Here is a 20,685-nt window from a genome sequence, read left to right as displayed (position 1 = left end):
TGGTGGATGGCTATCTCATTGGCAATAATACCACATCTCCTATATCAACTTAACTGGTAATGAATTAGGTATACGGCAACGTAAGTGTATCTCTGATACTTTTGCTAATTAGCACAAAAAAGTATACATACCCAGGAAACCATCATCCACTTTTCCATGGAAGAATTCAAATGACCATCGTCAGAATCATAAGTTGAAAACATATGTCCTTTATTTGCCTTAAGGGAATTGCCTGTAAAGAATTACTTAGCTTAGTCATTTTTTTAAATTTTACAATACTTAACAACATTTTCATTTGCGTTAATCCTCTTTTTTTCGTATTTAGTTCTTTCATGAGATTTGTATGCCTTCAGGATGGATTACGTTTTCCATAAAATCAGTTGTAACCTGTTAACAAACTACATATAATAAATAATTAATATTTTATACCATATGAAACCCTTTTTAAAATAAAACTATAAATTATTTTTTTTACCACATTAAATTCTACCTTACCAACATTTCCGCTAAACCCTTCAGCACTCAGCCTGTATTTCATTATCTCGTTCTCCAAAATAAACGTTGTATACTCAGCAAAGCCTAATGAACCAGAGAGGTCCTCCATGTCGGAACGTCAGGTATACTGTCGTCGGTTAGTGAGTGTATGCAGGATGTCATTTCCTGTCTGTAAACAATTGCCCATTAAGGAAAACAATGTACAGACATTAAAATTGATTATAGTTTTCTCGTAACTGCATATAGCCTTTAAATTTTCTAAGAATAGTTTCGAAGGGTTCTCTATAATGTTATATGGTTTTTGTAATGATTTTAATTTATAGTAATATTTTTGTAGCCCTCCTGAAATTTACTACTAGCTTGGTTGTGATTTCTATACTTGTTCTAATATTGCACAAGGTCCAATATAGTTTTACTAGTACTATAGTGATATGACTAGTTTTTTTTCTTGATTTTTATGTATAGTAAATGTTTATTTCTTTAATCTTTTAACTGGAACATGATCAATAAATTTTGATTTTCACTAAGTCCTGTAAACAATCAGACAAGTCGTTTGTCTATAATCACTACATTGATGGAATGTAACTTGCAATTTAAGTTAAATGTACAATTATTCAGTACGGATTTACGAGCTTACCCAAATAAGTAGCTTGAACACAAAACTCTCTTTTTGTACAGTTTTCTGGAGATCTATACAACATTCAGTTTGCTTTTGTCAACTCTTTAAATGAATTCAAAATAAAAGTGAAAGTAAAAAAAAAATAAGATCAAGCTATTCTAGTTTACCAAAGGTCGTGCCTGTTCTTTTTCTAAAATGCGTCTTGAATAGTTTTTGACATTTCCCTAATGGAATCACATGGTAAAATGTTAGATTGATATTATCTATTTTTTGTTTTGTTTGTTTTTGGTTTTAGTTTACAAGTGAAAATTGAAGCCTATGGGACAAGCTACACATGACCGCGATCGGTTCCGCCATTTCATTTTGTTTAACGAACGACTATATGGAAATCGACATTTGGAACGTTTCCGTATTTTTCCCGCAAAAATTTTTTTATATTAATCATTGGCGCATATTGGCTTCTATAGAATTGAATAGACATATATTTGATACTATATATTAAAAAACAATTACTACACGTTTTGCAATTTAAAAAAATGGGAAGCATATTATTTCTAGTTTTTTTTAAATTTTATTTTGAAATAATATGATTTTATTATTCCTAACTCTATTTTTGAGAACAAGTTTCCAATATAATTCACATTGCTTGTATTCTTATGTCGTTTGGCTAGATCCTTTAATCTCAGTTTCCGCTATAAAGATGACGTATTATCTTTAAACAATCCTAATTTCGGGGATTTGATACATCGCATCTACCCCCAAAGAACTTGAGATAAAGGATACACTTAGAAATCGATGGTAAAGAAAAACCATTGACCAAACCTTACGACAAACGAGACAACTTTTCATTCAGAATTGTCAACTTTCCTTTCATCTGTGCCAACATCCGTCCAGCATCTTCGGATGGAGTGTTCATATCACAACTCATACGTTATGCCTGAGCTTGCCGAACTAAACTTTTTGTATCGCGCTAGAACTCTAACAAATAGGCTTCTTGAACAGGGGTATGTTGCTAGAAGATTGAAGTCATCACTACAAAAGTTTTATGGTCATCATCATGAATTCGTGGATCGTTATGGTGTATCTATCTGCACCATGGAAACTGATTTATTCAACGGTTCAGTTTTCCTTTCCTCGTTTGTCTGACCGGGACTAGACTTTTATGAGCAACTCAGCGGGTGTTTCTAGAAAAGCAGAGGACTCTTACCCTACCGGTGCACGTGGTCCATGCTCCCTAGTTTTTAGTGGAGTCCGAGTTGCTCATTTGCTTTTGTTACTTTGTATGTATGATTTTATTTACTTTATATTCTTTGTTGTGCATGTCTGTTCTCCATGTCTGGTCTTTGTCCCTGGATTGCATTCTTTTGATTACCGCTATAACCTTGGTTTCCTTGATTACTATTACAATTGTATTGTATCAGTGGAGAATATGTTTTTAGTAGTTGTCAATATACAATCAGACATTATTTACTTTTAGCCATTAAAAGTATCGGAACAAGACATGTTTGCCAATCGGTTGTTTAGATAAGAATTGTGCATGTGTTTGGCGATTTGTAAGAGTAATAGTTTATGAGTAGGCTGATTTCAGTTAATCATGTTTTTGTTTTGTTTCCAATAATAAAGACGAAGACGGATAAAGTTGTATACAATATAGCATATGTAGACAAAAAAAAAAACAAAAACAAAACATAAAACAAAACAAAAACGGTCATACACATGTTTACCCCGCAATCTTAAATGGATCGATTTGCCGAATAAGCAAACTACTTTATTTTTTCTTGGAGACAAACTCGTTATCTTTTGTATTTCTTATTATGAACCCTAACCCTTAATATAAAATCCCTTCATATAATGCATTTAAAAGATTTTTGTACACACACTATAACATACCTATCCAATGATCTGACGAAGATAATCCAAAGCCCTTCCTATAGTCGTTCCAATTTCTATAAAAGTCAACATCCCCATGAAAGCTTTGTTGGATATCCTAATGGTACGAAAAAAGAAAATATAACGATTTTACAGTTTCCGGGGATCACAATTGTTCTGTTTTCTACAGTTTGAAAATGGAATTTGTAAAGGTATTTTTCATGGTCAGTACACATATAACTGTAGGTCAAGGTTGAATTGAATATACCTATTTATAAGTGTAACATTTAAAGTATACATCAATCTTTTTTGGAATTGCTGCTGTCTGTTTTATCACGAAACGGTTAACATTGTTTTGTAATCTTGTTTGACGTCCTACAAAGACCAGGACAGGGCTAACATACAGTTGCGATCACTTGTAACTTCTCTTCGATTCTGTCAGGATTCGCTGTCATAGAACAGTTCTAAACTGTCAGAAACTGTTCCGACCCGGCACACACCTTGTCACGGTCTGTCGGGGCTTTGGACAAGCTATGTCATAATCTATCATTGGTCCTGACACTCTCCTGTCGGGAACTGTTCTATATAGAATAAAAACGTGGATTAGAAGAGTTCCTGATAGATTCTGAGAGTCAATGAAATATATTTGTCGCAGTCACCCACATGATAAGTATATTGAAAATTACCATTTTAGTAAATGATTTCAGATCTCCTTTGATATTAAAGGTGTGCACAATCATGCATTTGCAGGATTATGATATATTTGAAGAATTTTGACACAAATTAATGTGTCGCAGCCACCCACATGATAGCAATATTGAAAAAAATAGCATTGTAGTCAATAATTTTAGACCCTCAAGGAAATTAAAAGTGCATGCACTCATACAATTTGCAGAAATATGTCAATTTTATGGTTTTGATTGAAATATATGTGTTGCAGCCACCCACATGATAGCTATATTGAACAATTTAGCATTTTAGTTAATATTTAGACCCTTTTAGAAATTAAAAGTGAAGGCACTCATACATTTTGCAAGAATATGACATTTTTGAAGAATTTCTACTGAAATATATGTGTGACAGTCACCCATATATGATAGTTATATGGAACAATGAGCATTTTTTGTCAATATTTTAACGTGGATCGTTATGGTGTATCCATCAGCACCATGAACTGATTTATTCAACGGGTCATAGTTTTGCTTCCCTCGTTTTTCTACCTCGGACTTAACTTTTTATGAGCAACTCGGTGGGTGTTTCTAGAAAAGCAGAGGACGCTTACCCTACCGGTGCACCTGGCCCATGCTCCCAGTTTTACTGAAGTCTGAGTTGCTCATTTGCTTTTGTTACTTTGTATGTATGATTTTAGTTACTTTATATTCTTTGTTGTGTATGTCTGTTTTCCATGTCTGGTGTTGTCCCTGGATTACATTCTTTTGATTACTGCTATAACCTTAGTTCCCTTGATTACTCTTCCAACTGTCCGGCTTTTGCTTCGATATTGACATTAGATATACAGATTTTTTTTCTACTTTGTAAAATTGTGTCGTTACTTTGTTTTTCAAATATCATGATGGTTTAATCGGATAGTTTGTTGGTTTATAATGTTTTTTTTATAAGTCATAACGATAATTTTGCAGCATCAACATAATACTGTCAAACAAATCTAAACCACTTAATTGTTATGGAAACATATCGAAGACATAGTTCGTTTCATTGAGACGCCATAAAATTTATGGTTTTATCATAAACAATTGTAAAAATGTTGATGGTTTGTTCAATACTTTGGTGTTATCGGAAAACCGTTTTTAGATTTTTTTCTTGATAGTGCATCTCTGCTCTTCAATTGACAAAGTTGAATGTTTCTATAATCAATTTGACAGTTTAAAACATTAAAGTAGTGCTTTTATTTTGTTCGGAGATGATGAAAGATTTTGAAATAACTAGGTATTTAAGTTAAAGTTTATAGATAATATGAAACAAAAACATCAATTTATACAGTCATTTCAAGTTTAATACTGCCATTCAGTACAAGTCTTAATAAGATCTAGGCAAAATGTTATAAATCTGAATCATGAATGTCACTCATTTGACATTACAGGTACATAACAAGGAATTTTTTTCTAACTGAAATGACTACCATTTCATATCTGCTTCGCTTGATATTAAGAATTGTTTCAGTAGAATTTTGTAAGGAGATCAATTATAATGCATCTCATTACAACTATAACTAATTTACATAAAATATCTTTTTTCTTTGATCTTATTGCTACAAATAATAAAAAAAACTGTCAAAATGGCTGGCTATTTCATATAACGACGTGACCATAGATAGTTGTGAAAACAGTTCAAACTTTTCAGAGAAAAATGTGACACATTACTCGATTTCTTTTGATTGTCATAAGTCATATGTATACGGTTCAAAACTAACAAAACATTTCTAGGCAGTATTGTAATTTACACAGTTTTTTGTTTGTTTGTTTGGGTTTAACGCCTGAGCAGCAATATTTAAGCTATAAGCAGGCGATGAATAAGAAGTGGATTATAAAATGAACATGAAATGATGATGAAATGAAAAATGGAATGGGACACAAGGATAATAGGGTAGAAAAATTTTGATTGCCACTAGAAATAGGAGAATAACACAGTAGGGTTCCTCAACGTGCGAGAAACGTGGCATCTTTCCCAACACGGTGCACCACTATGGTTTGCGGTCAAGTTTTCCGTATTATATCCTGATAACCCCAGTATGTAACACACCAGGGGTACCCCATTCCACCACCTGGGGCACACAACCCAGTTGTTTCGTTGGTAGAGCGCCATAGCCCCCGGCTTGTGTTCTGAGCACTATTTATTGAATTTTAACAAGCTCAGCGCTGCTGCAGGCCTATTCTTTTGACACTCGGACCTGCACGGGGCCAGGGGTATGAGGTCGCTTACCAAATTCTAGATATTTAAGATACCAGGCCTTAGTTGATAAATGCTAAGTTTCTTCTAAACTAATAAGTAATGATTATTTTTTTTCTTGTAAAGAGTTATTTGTACTGGTGTTACTGCTGATTTACCAGTTACGTCACAATAGCATGTGGATGCTATTTCATCACTACTGGTATCTTACCCTGCAAAGGAAGAAGGAGGTTTAGCGTGTTGTAAGACCTAGAGTTAACTCGAAATTCTTGACGAAGTCAGCACTATTGCGGTACCAACTGCTCCGGTGGTGTAATATATATTTTGTCAGATATCTCATTTTTTTTTATCATCATCGAGTATTAATTGACGGAATTTCCACACAAAGTTGAAGACATTTTGAAACTCAAAGCTAGGATTCACGAAAGGTTTATTCTATTTTGTTTCACTTATTTATTGTTCAAAACGTGGGGCACATGTTTATATCATTTTTGCATGGGCGAATGGAAGTAGATTTTCTTAGCACGACAACGTTTGCAACTTGAAATTTGTGTATCTAATCTCTTAACAGAGAAATCGGCGAATGAAACAATCTACTCAGTATAATATACCGCCATTAAACATACTGGAAAGAACATCGATATTTTATCAGTGTTATATATGCGTACTAGTAATGCTGGGATATACATTTTACCTTATAAGAATAATCAACTGATATGAATATTATGAATCTGTGAATATTATGAATCTGTTATTTCATTTTGTAATTTTAGATTTTTGACTAAGAACTTTTTTGTAACCAACTGATTGTTTAGTCTTACAATGTACACTCAACGTGTACGTCAAATTACATTGAGTAGGTTCGATAATTTTATCGGAATATGTTTGGTCTTTGCCTAGATACGCCATTGTTTGCTCAAAAGTATTAATTTATCATCGCGCAAAACGTGATTACATTGTATTTGTTAGGCAGTGCAGTCATTCTACATATAATATCGATTGCTTACATTCTTGTACTAAGTTGCAGTCATTTTTATATAAAATTAGAATATATAGAGCAAAAATGCAGAGGATATCTAATTTTAAAAAGCACTCGGACATATCAAAGTTCAATAAATTATTCGGCGATGCAAACTGTATCTTTTCCCCCATAAATGTCTAATAGTTTTGGAAATAAAGTACACTTTACATGGAAGACCTTTCAAGTGACACTTAAGAGTATGTATCGTAAAACCGTACACGAAAGACTAACATTTAGTATAGAGGAAGCCTCATATTAATCTTGTAAATTGTAAATATACATTCAACTACTCTCACTCCGGCGTCCCTTTCAATATCGGTGATAAATAATGAACTACTGTTTACGTGTAACTAGTAAATAAGTGCGGCCTGTAACAATATGAATCAATGAAGCATTTAAAATACCGTCGATGGTTGACATGACAACTGAATGATCGATTGTATTGATTATATTGCCAATGATTAGATTTGTTTTGAATTCATATATGTTTACTTCGTATCATACGCGTACGTGTGGAAACACCTACATTTGTGTACTGGTAAAGAAATCTGATTTTAATGATGTTGAATAATTGAATTATTGGATCAAACAATAATTTTGTTTATACAATTATCTTCTTTTTATGTTCTCAAGTTTATCATTTTATTTATTTTTACGTAGAACCAATTTTGAAATGTACTTGATTTTCTTTGTAATTCCAGATAGCCTTTGAAGTATGATAGTTTTCCAGGCTATTGCAGTAAATGGCTATCCAAGCCGAGCAAGAAACATAACTTCAAGGAGCCTTACGTAGCTACCACTGCGCAGATTGTCCGACTCGTGTCGGTGCTACCACAAATAAGGTGCCTACTTGTAGATATATACAGTAAAGTATTCCATTTTTGGACCAGACATTTGAATGATTTTTTTATATCCATTAACAATTTTCTGCTCGAATTTTTGAGATACCACGCATATGTCTACAGTTTTCATTCGAAATAGTAATTTCTAATATAATTATTAAGTGTTCCAAAGTTGCTTTTATTCATGATATTGGTAACATATTAATCAACATCAAGTTTAGAAATAATGGTCATGTTCCCTCTGTACACCAAGTCTGAACAAGTGCATTCATCCACATGTATGTGTTACGGTTGATACCTGTTACAATTCTTACAAACAATTAAAACTCATCAAGAATAAAGCAGTGGCTTTACACGATGTATGGTAGTACGGGACAGTTCATTGTAGATGTTATTATGTAGGAGAGAGGATCAAATTAATGATGCATGTCACAACAAATCAATATTATATAAACGTCTCAGAATGTGACAACTCTATTCGTTACACTGCTCCATCGGATCAAATTGATACTACCATACATCGTATACCAAGTTACAGCCCTAGATTAATCCTACGAGGAGGAATGACCCGGCCAGCGAAAGTTATATTTTATATATATTTTAACGACAAAAAATTTGCATCGCAAATTTGAGAGTTTTAGCATCGTTGGGAATTTTTCAGACCTTTCTATTCGTTTATATATCTTCCCTATATCACTTTGATCCGATGGAGCAGTGTAGGGAATAGAGTCGTCACATTCTGATTTTTTATTGTCTTTGAAATGTTCCAGTTTTTAGTGGAGTCCGAGTTGCTCATTTGCTTTTGTTTGTTTGTATGTATGATTTTAGTTACTTCATGTTCTTTGTTGTGTACGTCTGTTTTCCATGTCTGGTCTTTGTCCGTGGATTACATTCTTTTGATTACTGCTATAACCTTGGTTCACTTGATATTACTCTTCCATTTTCATCTACTGGCTGAAAATTAAGTTTACTAACATTACACAGTGGATTTAAATGGATTTGCAAGATACATACATACAAAGAAACAAAAGTAAATGAGCAACTTGGACTCAACAAAAAACTGGGAGCACGGACCAGGCGCACCGGTAGGGTAAGCGTCCTTTGCTTTTCCAGAAACACCCGCCGAGTTGCTCATAAAAAGTCCGGGGTAGACAAACGAGGGAAGGAAAACTATGACCCGTTAAACAAACCAGTTTCACGGTGCTGATGGATACACCATAACGATCCACAAGTTCATGATAACGACCACAAAACCTCTGTAGTGATGACCCCAACCCTGCAACAACACAACCCTGCCCCAGAAGCTTAATTGTTAGAGTTCTAGCGCGATACAAAAGGTCCGCGCAGCCTCGGCAAGCTTCGGCACAACGTATGAAAAACGCATGGTCGGAGGACGCTGTAATGTTAGAAACAATAAATTCTTGCACAGCTGAAAACAATGAAGTACTTCATTACGCTCATTGCATTTCCACCACAATATGTTAAGTCATTCGCATAACCGTGTGTGCTCCTTCCGTTCAAAATTCTCAAATTCGTTGCTGTACATAATGACTGAAGTTTCGGGCTCTAAGAGTTTGTATTCTGATAGGGATTAGTTCTAACACACAGTTCTGTATCAAGTAAGTGTACAAAAATGTTACTGAGTCTATCACTTACCGATAAGTGCTTAATGTCATCCCGAACAAAGTCATCTAATACCTCAGTTCGACTATTCGTATCACCCACAAGCATCACGTCGCCTAGTGAAGAATATATACCATTTTCTAATTCGTCTATTAAATTACAGCCAGACATTTTATAATATACAGACCTAGCTGGGGAATATTGAAACAAGCAATATACGCAGTTTTATTCATTTTCAAAGTACCCGTTTTATCATTTTAAATAGACATAATCCGCGTATATCAAACATATTGGGAGACAAGAATGATATTGAATATAGTCAACTAGTGTTCACTGAGTACAAAAGCCTTTCTGAACATATTTTTTTTTATAAAAAGTAAGAAAACGACAAGAAAACAAAATCAACAAGTATCCGTACGTATCTAGAGATAAAATATCAACAAGTATCCGTACGTATCTATAGATCAAAAATCAACAAGTATCCGTACGTATCTAGAGATAATTTTACCAACAAATACAAGGTATAAGGGGTTAATGTGGAACTTTTGAACATGACTTTTATATATGTCAATTACAAGTAATACTTATGGAAATACATCTATCCCTTGCTGGCTATCAGTTCTTTATGCCTTGGAATTCGCCAAAATTCGAAAAATTGCATGTACATGTAAGACTCACAATTACTGATTTGTTTTTACAATCTTAGTTTTCGTAAGTAAAATAACTGAATTCCCTCTTTTTTGCACTTACTTGTATCTCAAAAACCAAATTTTAATCAATTTTAATTTTCCAAAACGCCATAATTGTTTAGTCGTTCAAATAATCATTTTTAGCAATCTTAATATACGCCCTCACATTGTATGAATTTAAATCTAACATTCTCACAAGCATCTTTAAATTGATGTTTGCAAAATATAGCAAATGTAAATAAGGTAATTTGTCATACACCGTCGTTCAGGTAGATTATTTGTTCGGTAAACAAGGTGAATGTCCTAAGATTTATACAGCTGTTAATTCATACGATGCCTAAAAAATTTCATTTCTGATATCCATATCTTATAGAAACGTATTCTGGTTTTTGATTAGCAGATTACAGATGATGGATTTTTATAATATCTACAAATTAATTTTCTGTAGTTTCTACTTGTACATGTATATCATTATTATTGATAGAAGGACCTTCTTCAAAAAGTTCAGGATGTTCTAAAAGTCGTGGCTAGTATTTACATTCTCTTTATAGCATTTTATTTTCACTCTTTTATTGTTCATATCTTCTGTACTGTTTTGATTACTGGTATTTCCGGTTTTAACTGTTGGCAATTTGTGTTGAAATATACCGGAGGTAATGGAAGCGATTGGTGTGTAAAATCTGGATTTAATCAACCTTTCATTTTAAAATGAATCAAGTCAGGACCATTATGGTGGATTTTCAACTTTCCGGTTTTGCCCTGATATTGTATTTGTTGTAGGAAATTTCCCTTTAGACTTCGACTAAATTTAATTAATTGGTTAATTTTAATTTCATATCAATGCCGTATACCACCAACAAATATCCTGTCAATACAGTTTGGTTGTAAAGTAGAACGAGTACAGTAATAATTTGTTCACATTTGCCGATACCAGTTTAAAAAATAATAAAGATTGTATAAAAGTAAAGTTAATGCTATAAAGTTGTTTAATATTTTATTTTTGACTTGCTAAATGTGTTCAATTTTATGTTTTACTACCCATTTGAAAAAGAAACACGTTCAAGCATATTACATAGCTTATATATAAAAAATGTCATTTATATGCATTGTTATGGAGTTGGCTTTTACTACGTTCAAGCATATCTCGTTAGTGTCATTGTTATGGAGTTGTGAAGGCTTTTATTACGTTCATGCATACCTCTCTAGTGTCATTAAATATCTCACTTCAGCAATGTTAGCTACAAAATGTTATAGTTCATTTTTAAACATGTCTCAATGTGCAATAAAATGAATTACTGGAAGGTGCTGCCAGTAAACATAAAATTTATTCATGGGCGATTGGTACGATGATAGACATTTGTTAACCATATTTTACTGGAATCGATATTTGTTAACCAAATTGTACTGGGATTGGAATTTGTTAATCAAATAATACTGGGATTGACATTTGTTAATCAAATTATACTGGGATTGACATTTGTTAACCAAATTATACTGGGATTGACATTTGTTACCAAATTATACTGGGATTAACATTTGTTAACCAAATTATATTGAGATTGACACGTGTTTGCCAATTATACAAAGATTGACTAGGATTTAGTTATTACCAAATCGTACTTGGATTGTCATTTGTAAACCAAATTGTGATGGGATTAACAGTTATTAACCAAATTGTGCTGGGATTGACATTTGTAAACTAAATAATATGTTATGTTATTATAATATAATATATGTTTATATTAACTATAGGATAAATGTGCACATCGGTTTCTGTAAACCATCAAGCAGTTTTTATGGCACAGTTTGGTACACAGGTTCTAATAGCAAGGAACTAAAAGACTAATACCGTGGCAGTATAGCAACGTAAAAGCAAAACCATTTTCTTTCTCAAGAATTTAAGGATTAAATCAAAACTGTTACACCACTGGCAACTGGGAGTACTGAATAGTTAAATAGGTCAGATAAAAACACATGATAGTCCTATGATTTTTAAGAAAAAAACTCCTGTCGAATTTCTTGTCGGCGAAAAAAAAAAGACATTCCGATGTTGGTTGTTATGTCCAATTAAAATTAAAAGTGCAAACCATTGAAAAGTAAACTATAGAAAACGTATGAAAAATCATGTCAAGTTTTTCAGTAACAGTCCACATAAAATGCAGACATTGTCAATGGTACCATGATTCATGATGAAGAAAAACGCACAAGCGATGCTTTTAATTCTACATATGCTATACTATCATATTGCAATATTCATTTATGTATTTAGATCTGCACTTTTTAGAGAATTTTATCTTAAAAACGGAAGAATCAAATGAAATCTAAGACTGGTTGTGTGATCAGTTATCAAGGGAACCAAGATTTTAACGAAAATCAAACAAGACATAACTGTGAATTCGATGGGTTTCTGAAATGCATGAAAGACCTTCTGTCTGATTTTTATAAAGACTGCGATTTAATTTCTTACGCTGTAATTGCCATAAAAACTAATCTGGTACTGCTTTAAAGTGTATAGAAAAACAATGTTATCATCTTTGATAGTATTATTCCGCCGGTATCAAACATATCGGGAGATGAATGATGTTGAAAGAGTAATCAAAGGAACCAAGGTGATAGCGGTAATCAAAAGAATGTAATCCAGAGACAACGACCAGACATGGAAAACAGACATACACAACAAAGAACATACAGTAACTAAGATCATACATACAAAGTAACAAAAGTAAATGAGTAACTCGGACTCCATTAAAAACTGGGAGCATGGACCAAGTGCACTGGTAGGGTAAGCGTCCTCTTATTTTCTAGAAACACCCGCCGTGTTGCTCATAAAAAGTCAAGTCCGGGGAAGACAAACGAGGGAAGGGAAACTATGACCCGTTGAATAAATCAGTTCTCATGGTGCTGATGGATGCATTATAACGATCCACGAGTTCATGATAACGACCATAAATCTTCTGTAGTGACGACTTCAATCTTGTAGCAACATAACCTTGTTCCAGAAGCCTATTAGAGTTCTAGTGCGATACAAAAAGTCGCAGGAGCCAAAGGAATGTTGTCACAGATGAAAGGAAAGTTGACAATTCTGAATTAAAAGTCATCACGTTTGTCGTGAACTTTGATCAATAGTTTTCCTTTTCCATCGATTTCTAAGTGTACGTCAAGATATGAGGCTGACTTCACAGTGTCTGTAGTATCCTTTATCTCAAGTTCTTTTGGGTAGATGCGATGTATCAAATCCCCGAAATTAGGATTGTTTAAAGGTAATACGTCATCTAAATAGCGGAAACTGAGATTGAAGGATCTAGCCAAACGATATTCTTTCTTTCTGATCAGATCAGCTATAAAGTCAGCCTCATAAGAGGCTTTTCAGTGCAGAAGATATGATAAAATCAAACTCTGCAAGGGATGGTACGAAAGACGTGGCTTTCAGGCCCTAGGTGCTTCCGAGCTATGAATTTATTTCCCATTAAATACCATTATGAAGACTGGTCCTCATTATTTTATAATTATTTGCTACTAAAATATTTTTGTATTCTTATCATGCAGTGGAGTCGATAATGGGGGCTGGTAACGATGTAAATAAGAAGTTACACCAAAAAAAGCAACACAATGGTCGAAAACACTTAAACACCTTATTTGATTTAATCAACGTCTATAGCTACTTAATAAACCGCACGCAAAATACAGAGGTAAGGAGTAGACATCCTTGAATATCAATATCATTGGATTACATTTCTACGAATAGAATTTTAGAAGCTATTTATTTGAAATATAATAATTCACTGCTAATGGCTATTCATTGTTTTAACACCGATGATGCTTATTAGGAAGTTTACAGAATATAATTTTATCGTGAGTGTACCAATCCTTCATTTGCTTATTACTATTTCAGCGTCTAGGTGTAATCAGATACCTGCGTAACAGTGTTAATTCCATATATATTTTATCCAGACATCAAGACATATTATCAAACAGTTATGTAAAATAACGACAGAGCTTTTGCATATTCATGTAATGTGTTTCACCTCTGGGAAATATTTTTTCTACTTTCATATATTTTAGACATAAACCATTACCGCGACAACTATGTGGTTTAAAGTAGCTTGTAATGGGTGATATTTGAATACTGATGACATTAGTTGCATCTTACAGTGTACTGGAGGATGCTTCAAATTTATCTAGAATAGAAAAGAAACACACTTGCAATGTTTAATCTGCCAGGATATTTATTTTTAGTCGACTTCCTGATGCGCGATAATGGATTCACTTCTGTTTTGTTTTTCACTTATTTTCGATACTATATTACAGAACAATGACGGACCAGGGAAATAACATGATGAAGGATTATTTAGTTTTATCCAGCTTGGAAACAAATGTGAGTATGTTGCATTTAAGAGGCAAAACGTTTGTATAGTATTAATGACTTTGCACGAAGAAAAGTTCAAGCATGAAAGATTTAGGAAAGACAGAAAAAAGTTAATTTGAAGGAAAGACGTACTCTTAATTTGTAGACATATTTATTGCAAAAAGTGCTGTGGGCTTGTTTCTTGTTTTCATGTTTATCCATGTAGTTGGAGTTTGACGTATTTCAATCGCCTGATGACCACGCTGAGGTTTAAATAGCCTTTATTTTGTAAATGGCTTTCGTTATTAAAATTTTATGTGTAGTAAAAGTTTAGATGTACCTGAAAGCAAAACTATGACACAACAGTTAGGTCTCGATACAATTAGTGCCCTTTTTTACTACGTAAAGTACGGACGTCGATTGTGAAAACAGTATATTATATGAAAACAATTTATTTTGTCTAATTTCTTACAACAGAAGTTGACTTCCCCCACATTAAAAATTTTTAAAAACAAAGCATTGCGATATTCATATTAACAGATTTCTACACGAATAGACAATTGTATACATAATTCAATGTGTGGTCATATTTTCTGTATTTTGTATATAAACCTGAAAAAATTAAGATAGAGCCATGTATAAGTACACATTTATACCGTTTCATATAGTTCGTAAAACTGGAGACTTCGGTTGTATTGGATATATATACCTAAACAGGTTTGAATTCTGCAAAACAGCAAATTCAATCCAATTTTCCAATTTTACCAAAAGGAATGAAATTTTCCTTTTGCAAACTCAAGCTATATAAATATTTAACCTCCAGCATTCCGCCTGGCAAATTTGGCCAATTTGACAAAACATTTGAGTGTCAAGGATCGGCCAAACGTTAGGTTAAAAAACTCAAGCACTCAACTGGGAAACTAACATCACAAAGCCATGAAAAGTTCCAGCAGAAAATAAACATGAAAAAAAAGACAAACAAACAAGAAACCGAAGAACAAACGAAAGTTCAGTTAAACGGTAAATAATTGGTACATCTTTTTTGTTTATAGAATTTCTGGAATAGTAGGCTAGTTTCTAGTACTACGCGTGTCACCTTTAACGGATTATACCAATGTTTATGGCATTTGTACCCTTAGTTATTCTAAAAGATTTAAAATGGTAATAATTGGTAAATTATCAGTGCCCGATATAAAATAAGCTCTAACGAAGAAAAAACCATCGATCAATCGAACAAAGCCAGACATTTTAGGGAGCGAGATAACAGTTCATTAAGTTGAATTTGTTTCTAGTTTAAGAAATACAGTACAAATGAATCGTCTGTTTGTTTGAAAAGCATCTGGTCCGATCCTTGGTACTCAAAGAATACTTTAGCAAACTATCACGGATCTCAAGGAATTAAAGCAAATTAGAGGTGTTTGTTTTGTAATATAAATACCTTAAGCACTATATTGCCCAATACTTGTTTGGTTATACTGTATACCTATATGAGCTAAATCTGCTCTTGATATAGTTTCGTATTCTTTTAGATTACAGACCCTGTTGACCCTTGTGAAGGTGGAGATATCTACAATCTTCTTCTTATTGCATTAAATACAAATGCCACAATGACTGATTGTGTAGACTTGCAAAAGCCACCAGTGCCGATAACATATAGACAAGGAAGATTATTCTATGTCTATGTGACACCATTGATATTGATCACTGGAATAATCGGTAATGTTTTGTCCTTAAAAGTATTCCTCTCTAGAAATCTACGCGGCAAATCAGCCAGTTCGTACCTCGCAGCTTTATCTGTGTCAGATTTGATGTCTCTAGTATTTTACGTCATGGTAGAGTGGCTTCGAAGGGGACTTGTTTACATTAAACCTGACGTAACAATCACATTTCTTGACTCAGATGGTATATGCCAAATGCTTATGTATATTTCATATATAGCACGATTTCTTTCTTCGTGGCTTGTAGTCGCGTTTACAATGGAGAGATATATTGGGGTTTGTCATCCGTTAAGGCGTCGATTTGTATGCAATAAAGATAGTACCCGGCGAATTATTGCTGGCCTTTGCCTGATCGCGCTCTTACTTGTTCTATATAAGCCAATTTTGAGTGGCGTCTATATGAGTGCTGATGGAACACAGTACTGCACTAGTGATAAGAACTACCATTTTGTGTCATTCATACTTGATTCGACGTTCGCTGTCCTTATTACTCTTGTGCCTTTCAGTATTATAACAATACTAAATATCCTAATTGTAAAACGGTTAGTGAGTGCAAACAAACGGCATAGAATCGAGTTCAGCTACCACAAAAACGAGTTTAGAAAAATTGGTTCTAGGAGTCATTTACAGACTGACGAAAGCATAATAAAGATTGAATTTACAGTGATTTTACTGGCAATTTCGTTCTTTTTTATCGCTTTTAACGTTCCTTACTTTAGCATCTGGTTCCGGAATTTTCTCTACAACAAATACATTGCTAAACAGATACGTATGTCAATGGAACATATTGAATACTGGCAAGGACTCTTGTATGTGTCTAGAGCTATATTTTACATGAATTATTGTATCAATTTCTTCCTCTACAGTATAACTGGTACATACTTCAGACGAGAAATGAGGAGAATGTTCTCTTTACGACAACGTAGAGGATCATTTGAAATCATCATATATGAACCGCAGATTAGTAAGAAAGAAGACAAGTGTACATTCAGTCGCCTTTAAAAATTGCATTAATAACACCAGAGATGATAAAAAGGTCCATGCATTGTTGAAGAAGAAGTAAAAATGTATACATTTTCTTTGGTATCACAAAATACAAACAATACAATTCAGTGGAAGTAAATGAAGAATAATGACATTCTGTTCTAGAAGTGAATAAAACCAAAGATAGATTCACATACCAACGTACCTTTTGTAATGTGATGAATTTATTATTTCAAAACAAACACCAGTAGCACCTTAAAAAAGAAGAAGGTTGTGTCAATTATAAGACAGATTCGATCAAATGATCAAAATAGTCATTTTTTTTTTAAATTAGGACAATTTCGAATACCTAACAACAATTATTTACTTGCCTCTTCCTATATTATGATCATTTGTTTTCCTGTTTTGATGTCTTACATGTACATTTTCATGTACAATGACTGAAAATGCCAGTGGCTTTGAAGGTCATCTGTTAATGATAAAAAAAACGCATTCGCAAGCAATGTCAGTATTTGACGACTTGCCTTGGTAAAAGCGATTTTAAAAGTAATGTTGTTAAGTATAAAGTATATTACAGAGATATATGTTAATATTTTGTATTGATATAGATGCAAGATAATTAAATAAAAGTCGCCGAAAATAAATCTGAAAAAAGTATTGCGCGGCGCATTCTTGATTTTCAGGAATGATATTGGATTAGAGTTAAAATGTCGGTCGATTAAAAGTCAAGCAGATTATGCACTGATGTACGTAAGAATATTTCGATAACTGTCTATCAGGAGATACACTTTAATACGAAGTGAATGTTTAGATGTAATCTAATCCTTCCGTTCGATAAACTACTTTTCGAAAATGATTTCTCAGGGGAACTTGGATGTATAACAGCCCTATGCTGTACCCTTTCGCATATATTTCGAAAAAAAAAATCTGGTCTTACTAAAAAGAGTGAGATTATTAATTCCTTACGAGAAATTGTAAGCACTTTTCTGCTTCCAATACATAGGTAACTAGAAGGTAGAATTATATTGTATCTACATTTATATTTTTCAGTGATATAAAAATAATCAGTAAGTGCATGTATGGAGTATACTACCTAATCCATGGTATATGAGGAAATTGGAAAGTTTGGGTGTTAATTTGGATTTCGTATTGCGGAAGAGATATTTTACATGAGTATAGGGATTTTGAACGGTAACAATACGGTCATTGGCTTGAAATAGCCATTTGTACTTGTACATTATGTTTAAATTGGGGATTTATATGGCGAGTTAATATCAATCAAAAGCTGTATATATTTAGAAATTTAACATTGATTTTTCATAGAAAATTCCTTAATTATTTTGTTGTATAAATGTTCAATGTAATGTATATGTATAGATGTCATGTGATGACTTAATGATTGATATGCATTATAAAAATGTGTTACATATTTGATAGAGCACAATTTGGAACATGTTTGTTAATTGCAATATTTGTACATTATATTGTAAACGTGACATTTGGATTCAGGATATGATGTCGTGATTTGTTGTATATCAGAACAAAGTAAAAGGGCATCAACAGTAGTTCTACATAAGAATCAGGCAAATATGAAAAAGTTGTTTCGTGTAATATTTCCCCGTTGTAACTCTCCCGGTCTCGCAACACTACTTGTTATTTTCTCATGTGATGTTAGACGCATACAATACGCAGTATTTATAAATAACGTTTACCCAAAAAATAATCGTTTATACCTATGTACATTTCAATTCTATATAAAACCGATTTTCATGTACGTGTAAATACCTTTATAAGAAGTTATTATAACAACTCTCTGTTTTATACTTGTTTTGTAAATGAAACGAATGACTGTATAATTATTGTCATTTACAAGCGTGTATACTTTTTTCACAAATATAAAGCTTTGTCAATTAATAATGTTGTCAATTTCAAACTCAATACTTTAACAGAATCGCCAAATTCTACTTTATTACCACTTTTGGTTTAAGCTGAATCGTTCCAAATAGAAGCACTGTACACATAAACAGGGGAACTTAGTTCTATCTACATCAGCAGTCCCAAATAACGGCAAACAATTCCGATACATGGCCAAGACACGTGAAAACAAAAAAAACAAAAAACAAAACAAAACAAAAACAAAAACAAACTGAACATAAGGAAGAAAAGATCTACAACAACAAAGGAAGAGCTAGTAATATGAACTATAATAGATGATAGTTCATAGTTCATAGTTCAATGATGCAAGTTAAGTTTTAAAATTTTTAGACACAGACAAAATGATTACGCATGGCTTTTATATTAGCCTATACTTACCTCTCAATCTCACTCCTTAAGGTTAGATCACACCTACACATCAAAATAATAACTATTTTTAATGAAAAAAAAAGAACTATCCTCTGGTATTTTTCTCTATTACAATAGAAATGAATATCAAAGACAAAACATTGTTATGTATATGGCAAAGCAATAAAGTCTTATTCATCAATTGCATGTTTCTTCAATTTTTACTTTAGCGCTAAATATTAAAATGATTGACAAAAGAATATGATCTCGTCTACTTTATGAATAGTTACCAAAGGTCAAAGGTTAATCTTATAAACGAAGAAATTTATCTTCGTTTCACAACTTCACATGATTGAAAAATTACCAAATATTTGAATGCATTGCTGTTGTTTTCAAAATAATACAGTTGTCTTATAGTTTAAATAAAAGAATCGTTTTAAACGTCATAAACCAACGATACAACAATATTTTTAAAGAAATATTTATAAGCTTAAATAAACTTTACGGTATGCAAAAACATGCTAAACATACAAAAACCGGGTTGTTTACATACAAGTGTTAACAATCAATCGATCAATCCGTAATTCTGTATTTATACTTGATTGTTTTAATTATTTTTATTTGATAAGTCAAAATAGAATAGCGGATTGATATATTAATTGTTAACACAGGTACAAAATATTTATATCAACAAATGCGTGCATCGAAAATTCCTAGAGTTGTCAGCAGTTTTGTCTTGAGAAATTAATGACAAAAGTGAATTAGGAATTATTCAATGCACGTATTCTAAAATAAAAAAATCTATTAAAACTTAAAATACATTCATTTTTATTAGACAATTTATTAGAAAAACACTTTGGAATCAAACGACCAAATATTTGTTTTGCAAATTTAACATTGCCTAGGAATTTGTCAGACCCTTATATATGTATATCGATTCGTAGTCAACCTGCATTTTAAAAATTCAATCCGGCGGCGATACAGGATACTTTATCTATTGCAGATATTATTAATAGTACGTAATACAATAAAACTTGCAAAATTTATTAGAAAGAAGAAATAAGAATAAAAAACCCAATAACTTTACATTTGTTATGTTTAAATACAATTAGGATAAGCATTTAACTGGTCAATTTAGAACAACAGGTTTATAATCTATAATAATTTCCGACGTTTTTTTCAATAATTTCAAAACAGTTTTTAAGGTCTCTTCTTAAATATTTAATTTTAAATTTACCATATAGGAAGTTGCGTCCTTTGAAAATGAAATGTATCAATCGTGTCATAAAT

General features: G+C 32.7%; 1 protein-coding gene across 1 annotated transcript; it reads left to right on the top strand.

The window, feature by feature from the left end:
* Nucleotides 1–14,140: 14,140 nt before the first annotated feature.
* Nucleotides 14,141–19,370, top strand: LOC148598994 (putative G protein-coupled receptor 139). The gene is made up of 2 exons (XM_088561033.1): nt 14,141–14,440; nt 15,940–19,370. The coding sequence occupies exons 1-2, from the start codon at nt 14,378–14,380 to the stop codon at nt 17,128–17,130; spliced, it is 1,254 nt and encodes a 417-aa protein (XP_088417159.1). The 5' UTR covers nt 14,141–14,377; the 3' UTR covers nt 17,131–19,370.
* The last annotated feature ends 1,315 nt before the right edge of the window (nt 19,371–20,685 follow it).

The sequence above is a fragment of the Perna viridis genome, chromosome 14 (assembly GCF_037379345.1).
Source record: "Perna viridis isolate PV_CMFRI_1.1 ecotype Kerala chromosome 14, ASM3737934v1, whole genome shotgun sequence".
NCBI classification, from domain to species: domain Eukaryota; kingdom Metazoa; phylum Mollusca; class Bivalvia; order Mytilida; family Mytilidae; genus Perna; species Perna viridis.
The sequence above is the reverse complement of the archived record's forward strand: the minus strand, read 5'-3'. Positions and strand labels throughout refer to the sequence as shown.

Coding starts and splice junctions, on each gene's coding strand:
- LOC148598994 (XM_088561033.1), top strand. CDS start 14,378: ATGACGGACCAGGGAAATAACATGATGAAGGATTATTTAGTTTTATCC. Junction 14,441..15,939: donor TATCCAGCTTGGAAACAAAT/GTGAGTATGTTG, acceptor GTATTCTTTTAG/ATTACAGACCCTGTTGACCC.